The 22,808-nt window shown below is 27.7% G+C and overlaps 2 protein-coding genes across 3 annotated transcripts; one reads left to right on the top strand and one right to left on the bottom strand.

Annotated features, from left to right (window-relative positions):
- The first annotated feature begins 8,092 nt into the window (after positions 1-8,092).
- On the top strand, positions 8,093-18,500 carry LOC112680335. 2 transcript variants are annotated; one of them, XM_025550392.1, is made up of 9 exons: positions 8,093-8,376; positions 12,834-13,148; positions 14,241-14,794; positions 15,880-16,099; positions 16,170-16,282; positions 16,486-16,766; positions 16,938-17,934; positions 18,010-18,200; positions 18,273-18,500. In XM_025550392.1, exons 1-9 carry the CDS (start codon positions 8,364-8,366, stop codon positions 18,442-18,444), a joined length of 2,856 nt encoding a protein of 951 aa, XP_025406177.1. In that variant the 5' UTR covers positions 8,093-8,363; the 3' UTR covers positions 18,445-18,500. The 2 variants fall into 2 exon arrangements, with proteins under 2 accessions (XP_025406177.1, XP_025406178.1); XM_025550393.1 differs by lacking the exon at positions 8,093-8,376 and adding an exon at positions 8,395-8,709.
- Positions 18,501-19,086: 586 nt separating this feature from the next.
- On the bottom strand, positions 19,087-22,730 carry LOC112680287 (epsilon-sarcoglycan). Its single transcript, XM_025550327.1, has 7 exons — positions 22,172-22,730; positions 21,898-22,085; positions 21,677-21,822; positions 20,932-21,014; positions 20,651-20,848; positions 20,302-20,476; positions 19,087-19,354 (listed from the first exon to the last, which is right to left on the bottom strand). The coding sequence occupies exons 2-7, from the start codon at positions 22,058-22,060 to the stop codon at positions 19,118-19,120; spliced, it is 1,002 nt and encodes a 333-aa protein (XP_025406112.1). The 5' UTR covers positions 22,061-22,085; positions 22,172-22,730; the 3' UTR covers positions 19,087-19,117.
- Positions 22,731-22,808: the final 78 nt, after the last annotated feature.

Raw genomic sequence — 22,808 nt, 5'->3', positions numbered from 1 at the left:
GTTGAAGATATCTAAAAAGCTATAAATTATAAATCGATGCATTCGTATGAGAAACAAGTCTAAATTTGGAATGAATGCATTTTAGATGAAACATAATAATGTGTCCCACTCAGACGCGTCACTAGATAGTTTTAAAGGGAAATGAATCTATTTTAAATCAATAATTACTGATATAATACAAATAATAAAAAAGTAGGTACAATTAATTATATAATAAAATTGGTTTTTCGTTTATTTTTAGCAAATCGATCAATAACACTATCTAAATTTATATGTATGTTACTGTACACATGCATTAATACCATCCTATCAATCTATTTTACCCAATTTGGTTCCTGAACTAAATTTTTAATCTAAAAAACATAAAAAGCAAAAGTAAAAAGAAATAAAAAGCAAACAATTAGGTGAAAGTTAAACTAATATCTATCATTATTGAGCATTATCTAAATATAGCAAATATACTTTTGAAAACTTGAATAATCATGAAAAATAATACTCATATTTTCATATTTATTTAATCTCATATTCTTCATAATAATAAAAGAAATAATTATCTTAATATATTAATTCTAGGCCTGACGCTCGATAGACACTATACCTGGTCTCAACATCTTAAAAATAAAAGAAAAACAGTAAACTCCAAGCTACATTTACTCCACCCTTTCTTGAGATCCAAACTAATCACCAACAACAAACTTTTAATCTATAAAGCCATCATCAGACCAACGTGGTTTTATGGTATCCAATTACGGGGCTCTGTCAAACCTTCCAACTTAAGAACCATCGAAGCTTTCCAATCAATATGTCTCCACCAAATCGGCTCTGCCTCCTGATACATCAAAAATACTAACCTACACAACGACCTTAAAATTCTAACTTTATCTAAATTAACTAAATCACATTTCCATTAATTTTATAATAAACTAACTCAGCATACAAGCCCGCTAATAAATCGTCTTTCCTCCCTCGATAATCCTATCAACCCCCTGAGAAGGTTAAATCAGACCTGGCCAAGAGATCTATTAAAATAATCTGTCCGGTGGCATTACTAAGTGTGTTATAATGTATAATAAAAAAAAATTACTAAATGTACAAATTTGATATAGATTGTAATTATTCTTTTTATCATTAAAAAAAAAAATATATGTTGATACACATGAATTAATAATAATCATTCATCGTAAAGGATCCTTACCGAAAACAATCCTGTCCTTGTCACTTTATAACATTCAACAGCTTGCTCAAGACCATGACCCGTTTTTTTTTTTTTTTTTTGGAATTAAACAAATTTTAAAAGCACTGCTCAGTCTTTCGATTTATTATTAATCATTCATAAAATTAATATTTTTTCTACGTTATTTTTCACCCGATCAATTAATCTTTGGGTCTGAGTGGCCGTACATAATAATGTATTCAGTGATATTAGTACGAGTCAGGGTTAACAAATTATCATAAGTAATAAAATTGGTTTTTGTTCAGCTATCTACGATTATTACAATAATTTAAAAAAAAGAAAATTAAGATAGATAAATAAAGTAAAATACTGAAATATCTAAATTTACATTTTACTTCAAAAATCAAAAACTATACCTACCTTAAGTCCTTTAAAGGGGCTATCACATGAGGCGATTTTATTCGCTACAACCAATAGCAGCGACTTCTCGCCACATCAAGTCGCTGCGACTTAGTTGTCACACACAGGGCTGGACGAGACAGCGAGTAGCGAGTAGCAAAAATGTCGTCAATCGTATCACGTCGTACCATTTTAAGACGAATAATTCGCCTTAAGTGTGCAGAATTAGCAGAACAATTAATTTTTCTTAATCTTACTTGTTATTCATCATAAATAGAAAAATAAGTAGACGAAAAATTAACAAATATATAAAAGTTTATTCATAAAGTATATTGATTGATGAAATAAAGTTATAATATTAATATAATAACAATAATAAGATTGATAAAAAAATTAATATTGATATACAATAGGAATAACCTAGTTAATAGCGACCAGCAAGTGTCAATGTCATACGGGGGTCTACGATTTTTAGATGCGAGAGGATCACGTGACCAGCATAATTGCGCGTTTTTAGCGAGTAGAATTGAAAAGTCCGGCGCAATAATGAGATATCTTTATGAAACTGTTTGAAATTGTTTTTTTGAAATTGTTCAGGGGACATAAAAAGCAGCTTACTAACTCCCTTTTGATCAAATTACTTTTTAAAAACTGATTTTCATGCTTTAGATGTATACATAACAGTAGGTACACAAAATCTTATTGCTTTGGGATGAACTTAAATAATTTTAATTAATTATAATTAATTAAAATTAATTAAGTATAATTTAGTGGAGATGTATGGTTTTTTGCCCCAAAATTAAAAGCCATGTTTTTTTTTACATATTTCAATGATACTCGTAACATTTACACTAAATAATTTCAAAAAAAATCAACAATGTGTAATAATATCTATTATTATAACCATCCTACTAATCACAAACTTTCATGATAATTAACTTAAAAAAAGGAATTTTTTCCATCGTTAGTTGTGAAAATAAAAGCAACTAAAATAACCTTCATTATCATAAGTTCAGTTACAGAATACTTAAGTTATTTAAATTATTTTCAATGTTTCTGTAGTAAGCTTGGTGATGGAAAATGTTTGAAAAAGGTTTTAGTGCCACTAATTCCCTTATCATTATCGTTATTTATTTCATGTTTTCATCGACAAATTATTTTTGCACAGAATAAACTTGGGAATTTCAAAAGACTAATAATGTTATTCTAGTTTTATTGCAAATCAATACACCATGCGTCCAAAATATAGTTAAATGAAAAATTAATATTAAGTAGAACATTTTTATATTTTAAAAATATATAATATTGGCCTGCATTTATTTATATTTTTTCGCTGTTATAAAATTAACCCATCTTTATTTCAAAATCATGACTAAGAACCTAAAAATTAAAAAAAAAACCTACTAAGCAGTGATTCTTAACGTTGATGATACTACCTTTGATGATGTCCCTTTGGGACATATTTTATTTTCAGGAGGAGTTTTATTGAGGCGAGTCTCCTGTTACTCACGTTTTTATAAGGTATATGAATCATTTCGATTAAAATAAAAATGATGTACTCAAAATTTTTGGAAAAAGTAGAGTTATTAATTATAACTTTTCCATCGAAATAGACTTTAGTATGGTTCAACAACTTCTAAAAAAACCAGAAATCATTTGAAATATATAAAAAGAGATATTTAAGACTGTTTCTGAAATTAATTTAACATATGATTTCATAATCATTTTTAAGTAAGTATTTGGTATATAATTTTATTATATAATATATAAGTAATTATAATGATTTTACTAGAGTCAATTTGATAAATTTTTAGGAGATATTTACACATATAAATAAAAATTGTTTATGGGATAAAATTAATGTTTTTTTAAATTTAATTAGGTGACCGATTATAAAAATTAAACTATCATTTTTTTTAACGCTTTGGGTGTTTGTGTGTGTATGTGTAGGGGGTGCATAAGTGCAATTAGGGTAAAAAATCTTTGGGGGGCTACAGCCCTCTTACCAAAACTTAAAATAACCTGTGAATTACCCCACCTCTTATAAATCATGTTAATATATTTTAAATTCTGAGTTAAGTTGGATTTACTGCAATGTGTCTTTTTTTGTATGTGACACTTTTGTGAGTTAAGTATGCTATACGTCTTATTACATGTATGACATGGAATATTTATGGGGGGGGAGGTTAAATATTTGTCAGGAGGAGGGCTAACCCCCCAACCCCCTCTCCTTCCCAAGTTGCGCCTACGGTGGGGTGAGAAAGTTTTGAAAATCTAAAGGAGGCAATGATTAAAAAAAAAAATGGGAAACAATGCTATAAATTGTAGGTACTCAAATATCCTAGATTTTTTTTAAACTGAATATCTAATAAGTTTTTATTTTAAATTACAACTTCATAATAATTTTCCTAAAACTATTAACGTCTTATATTTTAGTATTTATTTCAGATATTTGGAGAATTTTTATTACATAACATATCTGATTCATTAGAGACGATTAACTTGAGATAAGTAGTAGTAGTATTTATTTTTGATCAAATTTGTCATTATTATTTGTTACCTACAGGGTTTAATTGAAATAAAGATAAATGTCCATATTGTATATTATAATTTGTGGTAAATTATATATATTTTTTGTTTAAATGTATTTGTTTCTCAAACTTATCTTATTTTATGTGTATCACTATAAATTCTTACTTATTAATATACGATAAACCTTATAACTATTGAATTGTTAGATATGACGAAAATTGCATAGATTCAAGTTCTATTAAATAAAAGAGAAAGTTTAGTAATATTATATATCAAAACATGATTGTACTATTAATTTTCATACCTCAACATGATAAATCAGTTATAATTTAATCGGTATCATGTTTTAAACAATTTTAAAATAACATTAATTTGATCGAATTATTATGTTATTATGTAGGTAGGTACATTATCTGTAGGATTTCTACATTTTCCCAAGATATAAGTATTACTAACTCTACAAACATTAAATTTAAACTTTTAACTACAATTCTCAACATTAAAAGGATTTTTTGAATATATTAAAACAATTGTAATTGCAATTAATACTTAATAACTCGTATATTAAGATATTACATATATATATACATGTATAAAGAATAATATTATAAAATATATTAAGAATATTAAGATACATTATATTTTCTATATATATTTTTAGTACTAACTTTTGAAATTTACTTATTTTCTTCTTATCCTTCGCCTTTCTCCCAACTATTTGGGGTCGGCTACCCTTACCCTAAACCTCCACTCATCTTGATTTTCTATATCCCCTACGCATACACCAACGGCTCTCATATCATTCACAATTATTTCAAACCATCTCCTTTTTGTTCTTCCTCTTCCTTTTTTTCCTTCAACGTTCATTTTTATAATAACTCTTACTGCATTCGTTTTCTCTCGTCTCATCACATGTCTAACCATATCAGTCTATTTTCTCTCATCTTGTCCACTATCTAACGCTACACCAATACTACCTCTCACATATGCGTTCCTTACCCTATCTTCTCTTGTCTCTCCACTCATCCATCAAAGCATTCTAATTTCTGCAACACTCATATTCTTTTCTATCCTCCTGTCTAACCTAACCTATTTTATTCAAAAATTGTGAGAAGAATATGAAATACCAAGTAATATATTTTTCATAATATAGCCAGTGGGGAGATTCCAATAATTGAATCAAAATGGAGCGAAATATATGAGTACAAAACTTAAGTTACTCAGGCTCAATAGTCGATGAATGCGGAATTAATCATGATTGGTAAATCGGTAAACATAACACATAAGATCACAACTCATATAATTACATATAAATAAAGAAAGTGCATCATTATATTGCAGCTATGATATTTTGAATATGATAACATAACTATTGGTACTTAATTTAAGTGTAAACTTGTTATACAATGATATATAAGACTCGTACTTTAGTTAATAATCTACCTAGATAAATAAAAAATAGTTGAATATATTGTGGGTTATCGAATTCATCAAAAAATAAAAAGCTTGACCATTATATATTTGGTAGTGCTTTTGGTTTGGTACGTGTATTGATATATACATATACACGCAGTCCATTAAATAAATAATACACCCGTATATAAGGTCTAGAAGTTTTTATAAAATTTATAATATCGTCGTGTAATTCTGACGTACCTACTAAATAATGCCAATTTTTTTTATTGAATTATTGTATATATTGTAATCGTCCAAAAATTAACATTTATTAATATAGATGAACTCTTTGTGGCATGGCAGTCAAAATCTTAAGTTTTTTCATAAAGTTTTAACTGACGATTCGTTGACCTTGAAGTAACTTTAACGAGTACTAAATCATAAATTTTAAATAGCGATGATAAACACATTATCGCAAATGCAACGATAACAAAAATTGGGAAGAATTATTTTGAGTGATTTATTTTAATTCGTATGTTGTACATTGTCATTTAAGTATACATTATTTTGTTATTTATATTTAGTGAAAAGTTAAGTTTGAAAATAATCAAAATGTATGTATAATTGTTTTAGATTTGTCATAATTTTATTGTTTTTTATATGACGGTTACATTTAATTTGTGAATATCAAAATGTTAACTATTTTAAGTATAATACAATTCTCATTATTACTTTTTATTAAATGTTAAATATATTATACGCCAATATTCGTATAAATAAAAAATAAAAATAAAATAAATAATAATATTATAGTATTATGTATTGGTTTTCTTTAAACAACATTAAAGATGCTATCATGCCCCTATGTCATCAGAACATGGACTTTAAATACACGTCTCATGGGTACCGGGTACATGGGCTCTAAATACACGTGTACACGTGTATTTTAATTAGATACACAAACTTTACCTCCGTTTCCATAAAAACACGTACATTCGTGTTCTTAGATACACGTGAAATAGAGAACCCTAATATTTTGTAATAGGTTTTAATAAATTTATAAATATCTTTTCAAAGAGATACTACTTAGGGTGATCCCTTTATAATATATTTTTAAATGATTAAACCCATAATTGAAATAATGCATATTTCTATTAAAATAATTTGTTTTTGATAGTTTGATGAAGTCATGTCAAAAATCAAATAGGAGTCAAATAATAATGAGAAAAACTGTAGATCAGCTGACCTCCCAAACCCCTCTAGGTTCGCGCCTACATAATGTTCAAAGTTAAAAACATGAAATAAATTTACTATATTAGCATGGCTTTTTGAATTTTCGTCTAACAAGGAACACGTGGCACAAATATCTCATATTTACTTTTAAATATAGCATCAATTTGAATCAATTTGATGGTAATTTTAAAGAATAACACATTTTGGAAAAATTTAAATTTTTCAATGCATTCATTACACTTAGGTACAACTATGGTATATTGGTATATAACGTTCATGTTTTATACTGCTTATTTTTAAATCAATCAATTCACTTCAGATAATTAATATTTTATTATTCTAAATATTACTCTTTCTTTTGAATAAGCATAAAGATGATAACATTCTTAAAGTATTTTTTTTTTTGTACGATACATAAATACTTGAAATTTTCATGTTTTCTTAGATTTATTTTGTAAAATATTTATAACATAATTTTAGTTCAACAAAAGATAGTAAAACAGTTCTATAGAAGAGATGGCCAACATGAATATATGTTCATTAGCCATATGGATAAATGCAATGATATCAAAAGCCAAAATGTTTATAAACACATTTTATAATTTTTATAAAAATATTTATATTATTATTAAATAATAAATGCAGCATTACATTCACTCAGAATGATTTTTCGAATGCAATGATAAATATGAATCATTTAAAGAATATAAATCCGTATCTTAATAGATATTTAATACCCATACTATATGGATTTCAGCAATCTTCTTATCAGAAATATTAATGGAACATGAAATAAAAATGAAATCGAAGGCGATCTTATAGTTTGTAATTATCATGAATGATTAAGGATAGCAATTTTTTTTTTTTGGTATTTAGCGATGAATATTTAATTTTCCAATCTTTGTGACGAAAATTCAAAAACAAAATAATGAGACATCGTGAACTTCATGATGTTATAGGGGTAAGAGTAAAGGTTGACATTTAGCGATCTCGTTCGATTTAAAAATTAAATAACATGAAAACATTTCGATAAAACGTACAACTGATGGTATTTCTTTTCGTCACAATATCATAATATACGTTAATCGCGTGAGTAATAACTTTTATGAAGTCAAGTCATAGTGTACAATTAATAAACGAATTGTATGTGGATAACGTTCTATCTGTATAATTTGCGCGCTCATGTCGTTATTAACATTATCAAGACGATTATGACGCACCTTCGCTAAACATAGACGATAAACTGTCCGGGAAATCCCTCGCGTACCCAGTGCGGTCGTCGTTGGATGCGTTTCCATTGGACCCCTTCCCCCGTGCCGGTACCAATAGCTTGTCACGACGCCGCGACAACCGCAGCTTTGGCCTTTTGGACCGTCGAGTTCCTTTGAAAACGCCGTCACGAATTGCCGAGTACCAACTGCTGTCGTCTCATCGTCACCGCAACAGTCAACGATAGATTTGACGCTGGGGCCGCCGCTGCCGCCGCCTCCGACAATTCTCCGTTCGCGAGTTTGTTTAATATAATATTGTTATTATATTACATAACGTGAACACAAACTGTATTTATTTATAACGCTCCGTGTCATTCGAGAGCGCACAATTTTATCTCGGTACCTAAAGCCGGCACATCATGGGCAATTCCCGTAAGTATCCATTTTGACTTACACCGTGGTACCGTTTACTACCTGCACTCGCCATCGTCTCTGTATTGTGTCACATTCGCTTCTCGTTTGTACAGTTTCCGCGCCCATCCGTCAGCATCACCTCGAAGGGGACGAATTCGTTTTTCTTTCCGAATCGCGTTTTCACGCGAAATCTGCTCACGAGTAGTAGTTTCGAGTAAATTTTTTTTCTGTTGTCTCGTCAAAATTTATTTCTTCTTCACTTCGCTGTCGAATTCTAATTTTTTCTCTTACACGCTCGCGTTTAAAAATCATTTGCACCGGACGGCCGCAGCGAAAAGATATCTTCTGACGGTGAGTATTTCTACACACGCACAAACATGTATCTAATATTCACATCCGCACATTCGCCCCATTGACTTATTACTATTCCTCATCGCCCCGCTGCTATTTTGGTGAAATGCGTCAAGATTTCGACCAGCCGTTCGCGATCGCATCTTTCCGTTTTAGTCTATCCCCACCCCTCCATCATAGTTCACCCCACTGATTTTCGTCGATGAAAATCTGCTCAATAATAATTATAATAGGAAAAACTGATTTGCATTAAATTAACATCAGGTGTAGAGCTGTCTTCTTTTACTTTTCCGTTCCAATTAAATTATATTATAATCGAAACACTTAAAATTTTCTCGGCTCAATGTTTCCTAAACAGGTATTCCCATATCTATTATTAGTATAAATTCTTAATTAACCTCATTTTTAGGATTTAATTTAAACTGGAGATGAAAGTCTTTGGTTTTCAAGCTTTGCATTTTATTTAAATTGTTGTCAACTTTAATTTTTTACATATTCTTTTGACGTTATGACGAATTTAATTTTGATTAATATTATTAGATTCTAAATTAGAGTAATCGCGTTTGGTGTGTTGGATGAATTGTACGACATATTTTGGGTTAAAGTATTTTTAATATTTATTTGGTAAATTATTAACGATCTTAGATTTTATCATATTTCTTTATGAATGTATCTATATTTATTTTTTTTTTGAGGAAAACTATATTTATTCTTTTAATTTATATTCAATATGCATTTTATCATTACTATAGTTAACATAATTAATATCTGGATTAATAAAATAACGATTGGTTTTAAGGATAGAACATGATTGCCTAAGACATGTATGTAACATTGTCAAATTTATTAATTTTATAATCGTCAGTTTTTAATTTGGTAAAATAATTTTTAACTTATACAACTTATACAAAGTAATACAATTATTAATAATTAAATGAAATCGTGAATAAATATATTTGAATTCCCTGACGTTTATAACCTATTACTTTTAAATATTGAATAACAATTTTATGAATTTTATACTCATCATAAGCTTTTATAGTATTTTGAATTCTATTTAAGTCTTTTTTTTTGGGCGTATCCGAATTGGGTCCTAAATAATATTTATGATAAAGATAAAGAACTAATTGGATCCTATTATAAAAATGATAATGTACGAATTTGATTAGACTATTAAAAACCATAACATACTATTTCGGTCAAACAACTACGACAATAAAACCTGTAACTTACAATTGACACACTTGATAATGTTAAAAATATAACATTGAAAATTTAATAGGTTTGAGTTTGTCAAAGCACTTAATTTAAATGTTTACTAATTGTAAATTTTAAAATTTTTAATTCATTTTATTTATTAATTTACCATTTACCAGTATTCTAATTTTCAATTAATAACTCTATACCATGTATTAGAAAATTTAAAAAAAAAATCATACCTGTGTTATAAATTTATATATTTATATAATTTAATTATATAATAATTATATAATTATAATTATAATTTATAGATAACAGTCCTAAGTTTGTGAAAATGAGAAGGAAAATATAGTATAATCGATCTTGTCAGCATTTGAGTTACTTTAAATATGTGAATGACAACCAGTGGCACACACAGGATTTTTTTTTCGGGGGGTGTCAAGTTAAAAATATAACACATTTTACAATTGACAAAATTATGCAAATCCTTAATATATTTTGACTTAAATAATAGTATTGATAATAGAATAAGCTATTCTATAATCAATGATACTAGGTATTCAATACTAGCTTTTCATATTTCAAACTTGTAAAATTTGTAAATTTTAACCTAGATGTTGGATAACATTTTGGAGGGTTTACAACCCCTTCCCCCCTGTGTGCACTATTAATGACAACATGTGTTGGAGGAGGTGCACTATGAAATTATCTGTTATAAGTTATATGAAAACTTTTTGGTCTATTTGTGGTACTAAAAATGATAAAATAAACAGTCAATAATATAAAAAGTATATATTGTATATTGTATAAATTACTCACAAAGAATTCTGGAGGAAATAGATAATCCGGTTTTATATATGTTTTTATTACATTGTCTAAAAAAATGTGATAATAGTTTTTATTTGGACACGTTGCTATTAGTTCAAGAAAATCATCCTTAATTTCAGGAAATGGTAGATAAATATGTATATTGTACAAATGTTATTTACTGGCATGAAAATTAGCAAAAACACTTAATAATTCATACACAATTGCATTGTTAAAATCAGGTAACATTGTACACATTTGTGTAGTTTTAAAAGGTGTTATCGATTACAAATATATGCAATTGTGTTTTTCCTGATTTTTAAGCAATGCTTCTAAAACTGTGAGTCATGAAGCATTAGTGTATTTAATTTTTGTTTATAGTTAAGATCAAAACTTCTCCATTTTTTTTTTAATAATTTTGATGACAAAAATAAATATATATTTAGAGTCCATAACAATTTAACATTTTATTTAGGGACCCACATTTAAAAAAAAAAAATATATATATGTATTATGTAATATTGTAATATGTAGGGCGAAGGACTATTTGTAGTTCTTAAAAATCAAAAAACATGCAAGCACTTATGCATTTAAAAACACTTTAATAATATTATTGCATATTATGCTCTCAATATATGCACTTCAATTTTTTTTTTCTGTGATAGTATTTAAAATAAAATAACTAAACAATTACCTAATATTAATATATTTTAGGCTATTGTCAAGTAAATAAAATACATTTTTATTAATTATTTTAATTAAATATGCATTCAGCTCACTGGGGCGATGATGTGGTGTCAAAAACAATTATTTATTAATTAAATTAATTACAGCTAATTAATATTATTGTTTTATTAGTGATCCACAACTACTTCTAGGAAAAATGTGTACCTCAAACAATCATAAACCATATTATACGAGAAAAATTAAAAATAAATACAAATCTTTTTAGTCTATTGTTTGAAACAAAAATGATAGTAGGAAAAAAATTGATTTAAGTGAAATATGTCTCAAAAAGTAAAAATGTCGTATAAAAGTATTATGCCTTAAAAATATAAAATACACAAAATATGTATTTATATGCAAAATAAAATTTCAAAACTAGTTTTGTTAAAGTATGAAACATATTTGTTTCGTACTGTGCTATTTTTGTGACTGCAAAACAAATATGTAAATGCTACAAGTCCTCTGCCCTAGTAATACAATATAATAAATATTTTATGTAATAAATGTAAAGTTAAAGCTATTTTACAATATAATACATTTATTTGAATATCTGGCTTAAACATGATTTTCAAATATTTACATTACATACTTACAAATAAGGAAGATAGTATATATACATATTATTGTTTAATATGTTCATTAAAAAATAGTGAATATTTTAGTATAACTGCTGATTATAAAATAGAACATTCAGAAGAGAAAAGTTTATAATTTCTATAATTTATGGTATTACTATACTACAGTAGAAATTAAGTGAATTTTATCAATTAATTAAAAAAATAAATATATATTTTTTGTAACTATACAAAAGTTTTATTATTGGCTTACTTGAAAGCTTTTACTTAAAAAAAAAAAAAAACATTAAAGTAATGTTTATGGTATCTAGGATTGTTTGTAATAATGTTTGTAATAACTTTTTATATTGATTTATTATTTGTATTATATTACAACTAACATTTAACAAACTTTTCTATAATACTGGAGCTAGTTTAGTGGCATATAGATTTTTATGTGTGTTACATGCATTTTTTTAAATGGAAAACAACATTGCTTTTACTTTTTAAAACTTATCAATAATTTAATTCAAAGTTCTTTAAATTATTACCTTTTATGAAGAAAAATTATTAAAATATTACCTTATTTAAATGTAAATAATTATTTTATTACAAAATCAAAATATTTAGAAGTAGGGTACTAGTTAAAAAATAATATTTGTTTTATTCTTTATTTTTTTATATACACAATGTATTAAACTGTTCCATAAAAATTAGTTATAAAGATAATGAAAATTGTATGTAGTTGGTAAATTTTTTTAATTATTTTTCATGATATTCATGCTTATTTTCATAAAACTAAACTACAATTTTAAAGCTAGTTCTTAATTTTATTAGATTTACAACAGTTTCCTGACGAAAATTTGCAGTTAAGAAATCCACCCAGTCCAAAACTTGTAGTTTCCGGAACCATGAGTCAATCAAAGACTGGCTCTCCAAAGGGCTCCAAATCACCTGATGATAATTCAAAATCTGATGGTGTTTCTACTCCACCTAAGTCTGTACGTTCACCATCTTCAACTAAGTCAAGTCCATCAAGTAATAAGTCATTATCTCTTGCTGAAAGACTTGCTCAGTCAACTAGAGGTAAATCAAATCCAACATTGAAAAGCCCAGTGTCAAAATCATCGCCAGCAAGTCCTAATGCTTCAAGTTAGTAAAACATATTGTAATACTGTAAACTTTCATTTAACATTGCCTTGTTTAATGTTGTTACATTACTATAGTGTATTTTAAACCATCATAATTTATAATTTATTTTTTGATCCTATTCAGTAGTGTACCTAATAGAGCCCTGTACGGGCCATGCCTATCTTGGTGTCACCCGAACTGGGTTCGGTCTGGGCCTAGCATTTCACTTCAGTATTAGTTGTTCGGGCAAGGCCCCGAACCAATACATTTTTGTTTAAATGGGTAAAGCAGGGATTCTTTATGATATTAATTAATAAATTATTTCATTTAAATATATGTGTATTTTGTATTTTAATTAAAAAAGATGATTAATTTAGTATACTGACTAGTGACTGACTTGCCTACTTTTTTTTTTTTTTTGTACACTTTATTATTTACTTTACACAATGTAGGTTGTAAGTACTTGGTAATGGTGTACACTGTACAGCAGTGGTTTTTTAACCATTTGAATATTAGGTCAAGGTCAGATATTTTAGTAAAAATTCAGCCTGGGTCTGGCTATATAGTATATGTTTCAGTTATACGTATTGGACTTGGCTGAACTGTATATATAAGAGAAATGAAATCGGGCTGATCCGAGCCGGACTATAAGTGGGCGGACCAGGCCTAACTTAACCGAGCCGGGTATCATAATATAAAATTGTATTTTGGACGGGCTTGGACATCAAAAGTTAGGCCCGTGTAGGGCTCTAGTATCTACTAACATTTTGGAACTAACACTGGTTCTATTTTTAAAGATAACAGTCACTTATAAAAATATTGAGATATAGACTCAGGCTATTAAGATGTCTATTTTATCCAAAAACTAAAATAATTAAGAAAAGCTTAAATCAATTTAAAGTATATATGAGTATATAAAAATTACATTGTGGTTGCAGTTTTACTACAATATTATTGAACTATGTTTATTATTTAATTATTTAACTAATATCAAATGATAAATTATATTAGATTAATATTTGCTAATTCGTATGTTTATGAGAATTCTATTAAAATTAATTTTTATTCTGGTTATATTGTGTTAATGTAATTAAATTGATGTGTTATCTTTAGCTTCTAAAATTGCTATATCCAAAGAATCTCCAGATTGCTTAAAATCAGAGGATACCGAAAAAATCAATATGTACAATGGTTCTGTAGAGATGAAAATAGAAAATTCTCAATTTTCTGATGAACAAAGTATAACTATAGTAGAAAATAGAACAAATGAATTAAATGAAGGTAAACATGACATTGACAAAGAATCGAATGAAACCGAGACTAAAGAAAATGGTTTGAGTAATGTAAAGGAAAACATTGCACAAAATGATTTGAATGAATTTATAGTAAATGAAGACTTAGAAAGTTTAATTAAACCACAATGCATTGAAAACAGTGCTATTTTAGAACTTAAATCCAAGAAAGAAGTTCGTCAAAAAATTTGGGAATTTATGGAAGAAAACTCTCTAGTTGTTTTTCCAAAACCTTGCTATAATCGTATACCAAATTTTAAAGGATGTAACATAACATCACAATTATTAGAAAAATTGGAAGAATTTAAAAAAGCTAAAACTGTTCAAGTCACTCCTGATAAGGCTCAAGAAACAGCACGTTTTCTAACTCTTACTGTAAGTTAATTCTATTAATACCAGTACTGTTAAGTTAGGGTTTTGTGTTGTGAAGTTGTTAGTCTTAATTTATCCATTTCATTAAATTATTTATTATAATATATTAATATATAATATAATAATAATAATATTATATTATAATAATGTTTAGAATACATTTTATTCTCCTTCGCCTTTCTCCCAACTATTTGGGGTCAGCCACTTTAGTCCTAAACCTCCACTCATCTTGATTTTTTATATTCCCTATGCACACCAATGGCCCTCATTATTCACAATTGTATCAAACCATTTCCTCTTTGGTCTTCCTCTTCATTCTTTTCTTTAAATATATATTTTCCTAATAACTTACTGCATTCGTTTCCTCTCATCTCATCACATATCCAAACCATCTCAATCTATTTCTTCTCATCTTGTTCACTATCAATGCTATGCCAATACTACCTCTCACATATTCATTTCTTATCCTATCTTTTGTCATTCCACTCATCTATATAAGCATTCTTATTTCTATAGCACTCGTACTTTGTTTTATTCTCCTGTCAACAGTCCAACACTGAACCATACAGCATAATATTTAATTAATCATATATTAATATTTCTTCTTCAGCTTATCAGCCCATTAAGTGCCATCGCTGCCATCACAACACCTCTCCATTTCTCTCTATTGTGTGCGTCATCAAAAGATGACTCCTCTTTTATGTTTTTTTATATCTTGAGCGATACCGTCCATCCATCGGGTCCTTGGTCTTCCTAATGGACGTTTATTATTTATTTTGTTAACTAACACTTCTTTTATTACTTGTCCATTCGCTCTCCAAACATGGCCGAACCATTCTAATCGCTTGCTTTTTATATATGAAATAATATTTGACCTGTTAGTTGACTCCTGTAGTTCTTGATTTTTCCTTCTTTCGTATGTTTGTGATTCTGCATTGAATTTCGGGCAGTATATATTTCTCAGTACTTTTGTTTTGAAGGTCATTAATCATTTGCTGTCTCCTTTGGTCAGAGACCATGTTTCACTCGCGTATGTGATTATTGGTCGTAAATAGCTATGATAATATTTGTAAATTATATTTTTTCAGTGGGGAAAAAGGTTATTAGTCCCATTGCTTCGATTGAAAGAAGGACTTTTACAAAATGTGTCTCTGCCATTTGCTGAACCATCAGCTAAATTGTTAAGATCGGCTAGTACTCAGAAAGGACTTCGTAAATGGGGAAATAAATTAACAACTTTGGACAAAAATAATGATAGTCATCATATAGATATGATTATTTTAGGATCTGTTGCAGTTGATAGAAAAGGTAATATATTGTAAAATTAAAACTATTTTGATTCTTATATACCTAATGTAACTTAAATTATTTTTATTAGGTCATAGAATTGGTATTGGAAATGGATTTTGTGATTTAGAATTTGTCATTTTACGTTCAATAAACATGGTAACTGACAAAACTGTAATAGTAACTATTGTCCATGAAGTACAGGTAAATTTTATTGCAATTTATTTTGATTTAGTAAAATTGTAAATATTGAATCATATTTATTTATATAGTTTTAACTCTAAAATTGTCAATTTTATTATATCATAATTATCCTAATTTAAAAATTATAAAAAAAAATAATAATAATAAAGCTGAATTAAAATGTATTTTATATTACATTTAATATTTATTGCTTTTTATTATAGGTGTTTGATATTCTTCCGACTGAAATTTTCAAACCATATGATGTGCCAGTTGATATTATTATTACATCTAATGAAATTATAAGAGTTGAAAATCGTCTTGATCGTCCTAAAGATATATTTTGGAATTATATTTCTAAGCGTAGGTTGTTGGAAATGCCACCATTACAATTATTACGTGCTAAACAAGAAAAAGATAATGAATTTGATTGTACTCTCAAAGATGTAGATAGTGAACCTGAAGAAATACCGCCTTCTCCCAAAACCTACAAGAAAACCAAAAAGTAATATTTTAAATATTATTCATTAAGATAATACATTGTTCTTTGTTTACTGTGGGTGAGAGTAAATTTAATATATATATATATATATAATTCTTATATTGTCTTAACAGTATAATAATGTTAATTAATTATTTTTATTAATATATGGTGTATTTAAATTTTTTATTTTAGATATCGTCATAAGCGTTCATATTCTACTCGATCTGATACCAATGATTCAGTTTTTAAAGATTCAATTGTTTCAAAATATCATTCTTCTTCTAAGAACTCATCAGTACCTACTTCTAAAAATTCTGATTTACAAAGTAAACGTAATCGTGCTAAGTCAACTTCCAGCCAACAACAACGCAGTACCTCAAGTGATAAACACGCCAAACAAAATGATAAAAAAGAACATCGTTCTTCTTTTAAAAAACCTAATAAGCGTCGAACAAAATCAGAGTCTGCTAAAACTGCTGTATCACCAGTAGCTGAAACTGAATCTAAGAATTCTAATAACACTCAGGAAGATTCACCTTCTAGTGATACTCCTAAAAATAAACGACGATCTCGTCAAAAACACATTAGTTCTGATATCGAAAAAGAATCAATTCATCAATCTCGTTCTAAATCAAATGGTAGTACCAAACATATTTCTCGTAGTAATTCTCGTGCTACTAGGCGTGATTATATTGATCGTCCAGATTATGGTCGGGATATGTCTGTTGGGTGTAATACTCGTAAAGAGTATTACCCAAGTTCAAAAAATTATTATTTAAAAAATCATCATAGCAGCTATTCTCAAGATCGATCATCTCATTCTTATATAAGGTCTAGTAGCCGTAATCAACGATATGATTCTAATAGATCAACAGGTATGCAGTTAAATAGATATCCAAGTGCTGCTATTCCTGTTCGTCAGACTAGATATTTCAATGGATCAAAGGTACATCATAATAACTTTAATGGTCCAGTTTTACATCAAAATAATAGCAACAATCATCATGTTATTCGTCATAATAGTTATTCAAACGATTCAATGTCTCATCAAAATAACTATTATGGTGGAATAATTTCTCGTCGTAATAGCTATTCTAAAGGCTCAGCTATTCGCCAAGATAATTACACTAACTCTAGAGTTTTTCGTCCACCACACTATCGCAATGGAATTGAATCACAAACTGATGAGGTAAAATGTAGAAAATAATTTGTGTAATTAATTTAAAGTTTATTTAAGTGAATCATTTTAATTATATTTTTTTAGAGAGAGTATGTACGAGAATCAAGACCTCGATTCAATAACAATCGCCCTGGATACTTCAATTCAAATGAAAAACCAAGTTATTCTAGATCTATAAGTGATGATGAATTCATTCTTAAAGTTGGAAATATTGCAAATAATGTCAGAGTACGAGATTTAAAAGCGGCATTAATGGAACGAGGAGTTAAGCCACTGTATGTCTAATTAAGTTTAATTATTGATATTTATTTGCTGAAGAAATAATTTGAATTAAACATTTTCTTTAGACATATTACTTGGAGAGGTCCTAGAGGTTTTGCATATTTACGTTACAGTAATGCTGTTGATATGAATAAGGAAAATATCATGGGATCACTACAAAATGTGCGTATAAAACCAAATGGCATTGAAACTGCTCAAACTCAGACATTAATTGTAACTGAATGCCAATTTTCTTAATATTTGACTTTTCCTTAATAAATTTAATTTTTTTTAAAAAAAAAAAAAAAAAAAAATGCACTTATTTTAAAACTTTAAACAATTAAAAATATATATTTTAAATGGATAACGATAATTTTTAACCTCCATTTTATTTGTATCTTATTCTTTATTTTTCATTAGTGCTTTATAGTTAAATATTCTTAGTAGAAATTGTATTAAAGTTTTATCAAAACGTTTTTGATGTTAGCTTTTTTTTTGAAAAATGTAAGCACTCTTGTTTCAAATTTAATATTTATAGTTTGATTATTTTAGTTTTTGAGATAATATTATTCTTAACTTTACAAAAATATGTTATGTATTAAAAACAACTTATTGTTAATTTTTACCATAAAGTCTTAGGTATTAAAACAAAAAATTGTATCTAGTTTTATTATATCCCATTAATATATACATATAAGTTAAGTTCAATGAATTTGTAAGAATATTTAAAATATCCTAAATTTTAACACTTTATAATGTTTAATTTAGTTTAATGATTAGTGTTTGTCTTATAACATGTCATGCTCATATACACAATTTACATACAGATCTATCAAATATATGCTATCAAATTTATTGTTATATATATTTTTAAAAGTTATCTATTTAAAAATAAAACTATTTTAATGACTTGAATTTTTATTTTATATTTTCATAAAAAAAAAATAGTTTGTGTATAAAATCTAAAAACCATTATGCTTAGGACAATCCCAATAACAAAAACTATAATAATAATTATAGCAACATTAAATGTATTAGTAGCTGCATATTTGGACTGACTGTTGTATTGCAGAGATTCCATTAATTCCCATTTATTTTCATGATTTGTGCTTGATGTTTCATTTTTTTCATTCTTAGTATGGTTCTTGTTTAAGATTTTTAACTGCACCTAAAAAAAAAAAAAAATTAAACTATAAAATGTATATAGTTAAAATATTGATTTTTTTTATTTTATATTCACTAAGTGTGTGGTATGATACTAACTTATTCACATTAAGAAAAATCCCAGTTGGTAAATGAGGTATCAAGTAATAATTTTTAGGGTTCTAACTGATACCATAACAATTGATTACTATTAAAATAAGTTAAGTAATTAAATGGGTAATATGTACATTTCATTGCTCATTCTTTACATTGAATGAGATGCTAGGATAATGGACAGGTGTTGGACTAATAATTTTTACTCTTTAAAATCTGGTTTGAATAATTTTTATATATTTTTTATTTAAAAATAATCAAGTAATTTTGGTCATAACACCATTTGAGTCTACTGAACTTCACAGAACATTAAATTGCATATATATTAAAGTAGTATTTATATAATTTATAGTTTATTGGATCCTATTTTAATTTATTAATACATTTTAGTTTAGTATTCATAACTTATTTGACATATTTGACATTGATGAAACTTTATATAAGTAATTTAGGATCTTTTCCGTTAATTCACTACCGCTTGATAAATGTTCTATTGCTCTAAAAACTATTTTATCTAATCTAAATAATATGTGTATGTAGATTATTATTATTATTTTACCTTTATACAAATATTTTCTACCTTTCATATCTAAAACAGTGGGGTACCTACCGAAAAATACTAAACAGAATTACTTGGTAGTAGAGTACATGTAGCATAAATATTATGGTCCTTAGAATTGAAACAATGTTACAACACAGCACACTTCATACCCCCAGAATCTAAATAATATGTGTATGGGTTATTATTATTATTTTATCCTCTTAAAAATATTTTCCACCTTTCATACCTAAAACTAAATAAAGTTTTCTAATAGTGAATTAACAGAAAAGGTTTGTAATTTATAATATAGTACATACTAGTTTGAAGCTGCACCAATCCAAATTAAAGCCATTAGCACGGAAAAATCTTTCAACACTTGTTCTTTTAAAATCTTTAGGACATTTATTCATTTTTTGTAATGGACTAATTTCTTTTTCCAAATCATATAATATGGTTGAAAAATTGGAATGACTTCCTAAATTGACAACAACACTAAAGGATGACATATATTATCAAAATTATTTATGATATTTTAATAAAAACTAAATAAAATAATTTTAATTTTGAGAAAACCATTAGTAATCCTTGTTACAGTTTATTAACATAAAATTCAATTTTACTTTGAATTTGATGAAAAACAATATTAATAATTTAAATTATATTTACCCTTCTGTATCGTTTGGATCTAGAGGTAATCGTTGTCCTAAGTCGCTAGCAGATGCTAGAAATGTAACGTACAAATTTTGTTTACTATCCACCCACAAATATTGTCTGAATATATTTAATAAATTTGGTATGTGTTCTTCTTGAAACATATCTTCCACATTCAAATTATTAATTTTAAATCGAATTTCATTTGTTGCAGATTCAGTATTACATAAAATAATAAATTATTAAAATTTATGTAAATAAAAACAAATTTATTTTTAAATATATCTAGCAATATTTACCAGTTTTTTTCTAAAATGTTAAGTTGGATAACTTGTCTGGCAGTTTGGTATGTTTTTTTGTTCAATCCAATGATATCCAACTAAAAAAAAAATATATATTTATTTATTTTTTTAGAAACCTATAATTGAAAATATGATAAAAATATGTTTTAAATATTATACAATAAGTCAATAAATATTTAAATGAAATAAAAATTACTGATCTGTGTTGCAATTAAATTTAATATTGAGTATTTTAACAATTTAAATTCAAATAGTAAATTTGAATTTCACAAGTATTTGAAATAATTATACATAGATTAGTTGAAAAAAGGAAATGAAATATATGAAAGCCTTCTGTGTGCAATACCATAGCTATTTTTCTATAAATATATATATACCATTATATATTTTTATTTATGTACATCTATAGTCAAATATTTTAAAACAAATGTATTTCAGAGTTTAGACTTAGAATTTACTTAGATATATAACAGTTTCAATTCTTTGGTGGCGAACTCTTATAGTCATTATTTTTCTTTGGAAGAAATTGTATTTTCTTGTGTGCTATAGATCACTAATTTGAACCAAGATCGGATAATTTTTTTTTTTTATGGAATTTTTTGCTCTAGTCCATTTTTAATTATTGTTTGTATTGCAATGAAATTTTTATTTTCTCATTGTCTTTCAAGAATTGTTAGCAAATAAATAGTAAAAATATGATTATATGCATCCAGTTTATAAAATGTACAAAAACGATTACTTGAATCAGCCGTTCTGACGAGTCTGCAGGCGGAGTTCCATACAAATATCCATGTCTATTTTTAGTATTGAATTTGTAATGGATCCAATGCAGTAAATCGGGGTAATTCTGTAAGGACGGCGTGTAAACGAAATTGGTCTCGACATCTAGACAAAATTGACTTAAGGATAAAACAATTGGAACGATACGAAAAGCGGATTAACATGCAAATATCGAAATACCGTTCGTCCAGTTGAATTGCTCCGGTCGTATTTCGTAATAGAACATTTCGGTTTCATTGACATTTTTATTGACGGTGGTCGACTCGACATCACGGATCAGAGCTGTGAGAATGCATACGACGAACACGGACGGGAGAACAACGGCGGTAGAGCAACGGCCCATTGGGATGGGGATCAGACTGCGACGACTGAAAACAAAACGAATAAAATGTCAGACACACTATTTTAATTTTATGCTCTTATAGTATATTTTTACGATTTTACTATTTAATACCAATTACGCCGTGCCTGAAAGTTGGTTCGTGCGTTTCGGTGCCAACGTGTACGATTAGTTACATACCTCGAACGGCGCGCATTTATTTCGCTAGCTATTTATTACGCGTCCTGTAATAACGGGCTTGGGGCCCGTTCAATATAAATTTATTTATTTTTATTTTTTCCATTTAAATTATCATCGGCGATAAAAAATGAAAAAACTAAATAAATAAAACGGGAGTTTTAAAACGATCGTCGGTGGAAAACGCATGTAGCGCACATGTGTATTATAATAATTGTACTATCGTCTGGTCTGCGGTTGCTGTTTGATCAGCAGGTCGATGCGGTGCCTGCCGAGTGGGGGACGCGCTCATGTTTCCGCCGAGTATTTGTTTTGTCCGTGGCCGTGTTCCAAACCGGTGTCGGTGCCGTGACATGTGTGAGGAATACCGTCAACGTTTTTTTTTTTTTTTTGTGTTTCACGTGCACACACCGAACGCTACAATAATATTCGACGGCACGAGCAGTGGTGATGGAGCGCGGGCATAACGTTACTGTATATATAGCATGGCGTGTTCGGGTATTCGTGTATTGCTGAGACGAGACACATTGACGTCAGCACGTGTGGGCGTGTCGTCTTAATCACCTTATCAATA

Source organism: Sipha flava, unplaced genomic scaffold, assembly GCF_003268045.1.
Source record: "Sipha flava isolate LNK unplaced genomic scaffold, YSA_version1 176_pilon_pilon, whole genome shotgun sequence".
Lineage (NCBI taxonomy): Eukaryota > Metazoa > Arthropoda > Insecta > Hemiptera > Aphididae > Sipha > Sipha flava.
This window is presented reverse-complemented; position numbering and strand designations above follow the sequence as displayed.

What these genes read in the sequence shown, in the direction of transcription:
- LOC112680335 (XM_025550392.1), top strand. An exon ending in AGCAAGTCCTAATGCTTCAA is followed by an intron (nt 13,149 to 14,240) that starts GTTAGTAAAACA and finishes TGTTATCTTTAG; the next exon opens with CTTCTAAAATTGCTATATCC. An exon ending in ACCTACAAGAAAACCAAAAA is followed by an intron (nt 16,767 to 16,937) that starts GTAATATTTTAA and finishes TTTTTATTTTAG; the next exon opens with ATATCGTCATAAGCGTTCAT.
- LOC112680287 (XM_025550327.1), bottom strand. Translation starts at nt 22,060, where the DNA reads ATGGGCCGTTGCTCTACCGCCGTTGTTCTCCCGTCCGTGTTCGTCGTA. An exon ending in CGTCAGAACGGCTGATTCAA is followed by an intron (nt 21,015 to 21,676) that starts GTAATCGTTTTT and finishes TTTTTTTTTTAG; the next exon opens with TTGGATATCATTGGATTGAA. An exon ending in GATCCAAACGATACAGAAGG is followed by an intron (nt 20,477 to 20,650) that starts GTAAATATAATT and finishes GTCATCCTTTAG; the next exon opens with TGTTGTTGTCAATTTAGGAA.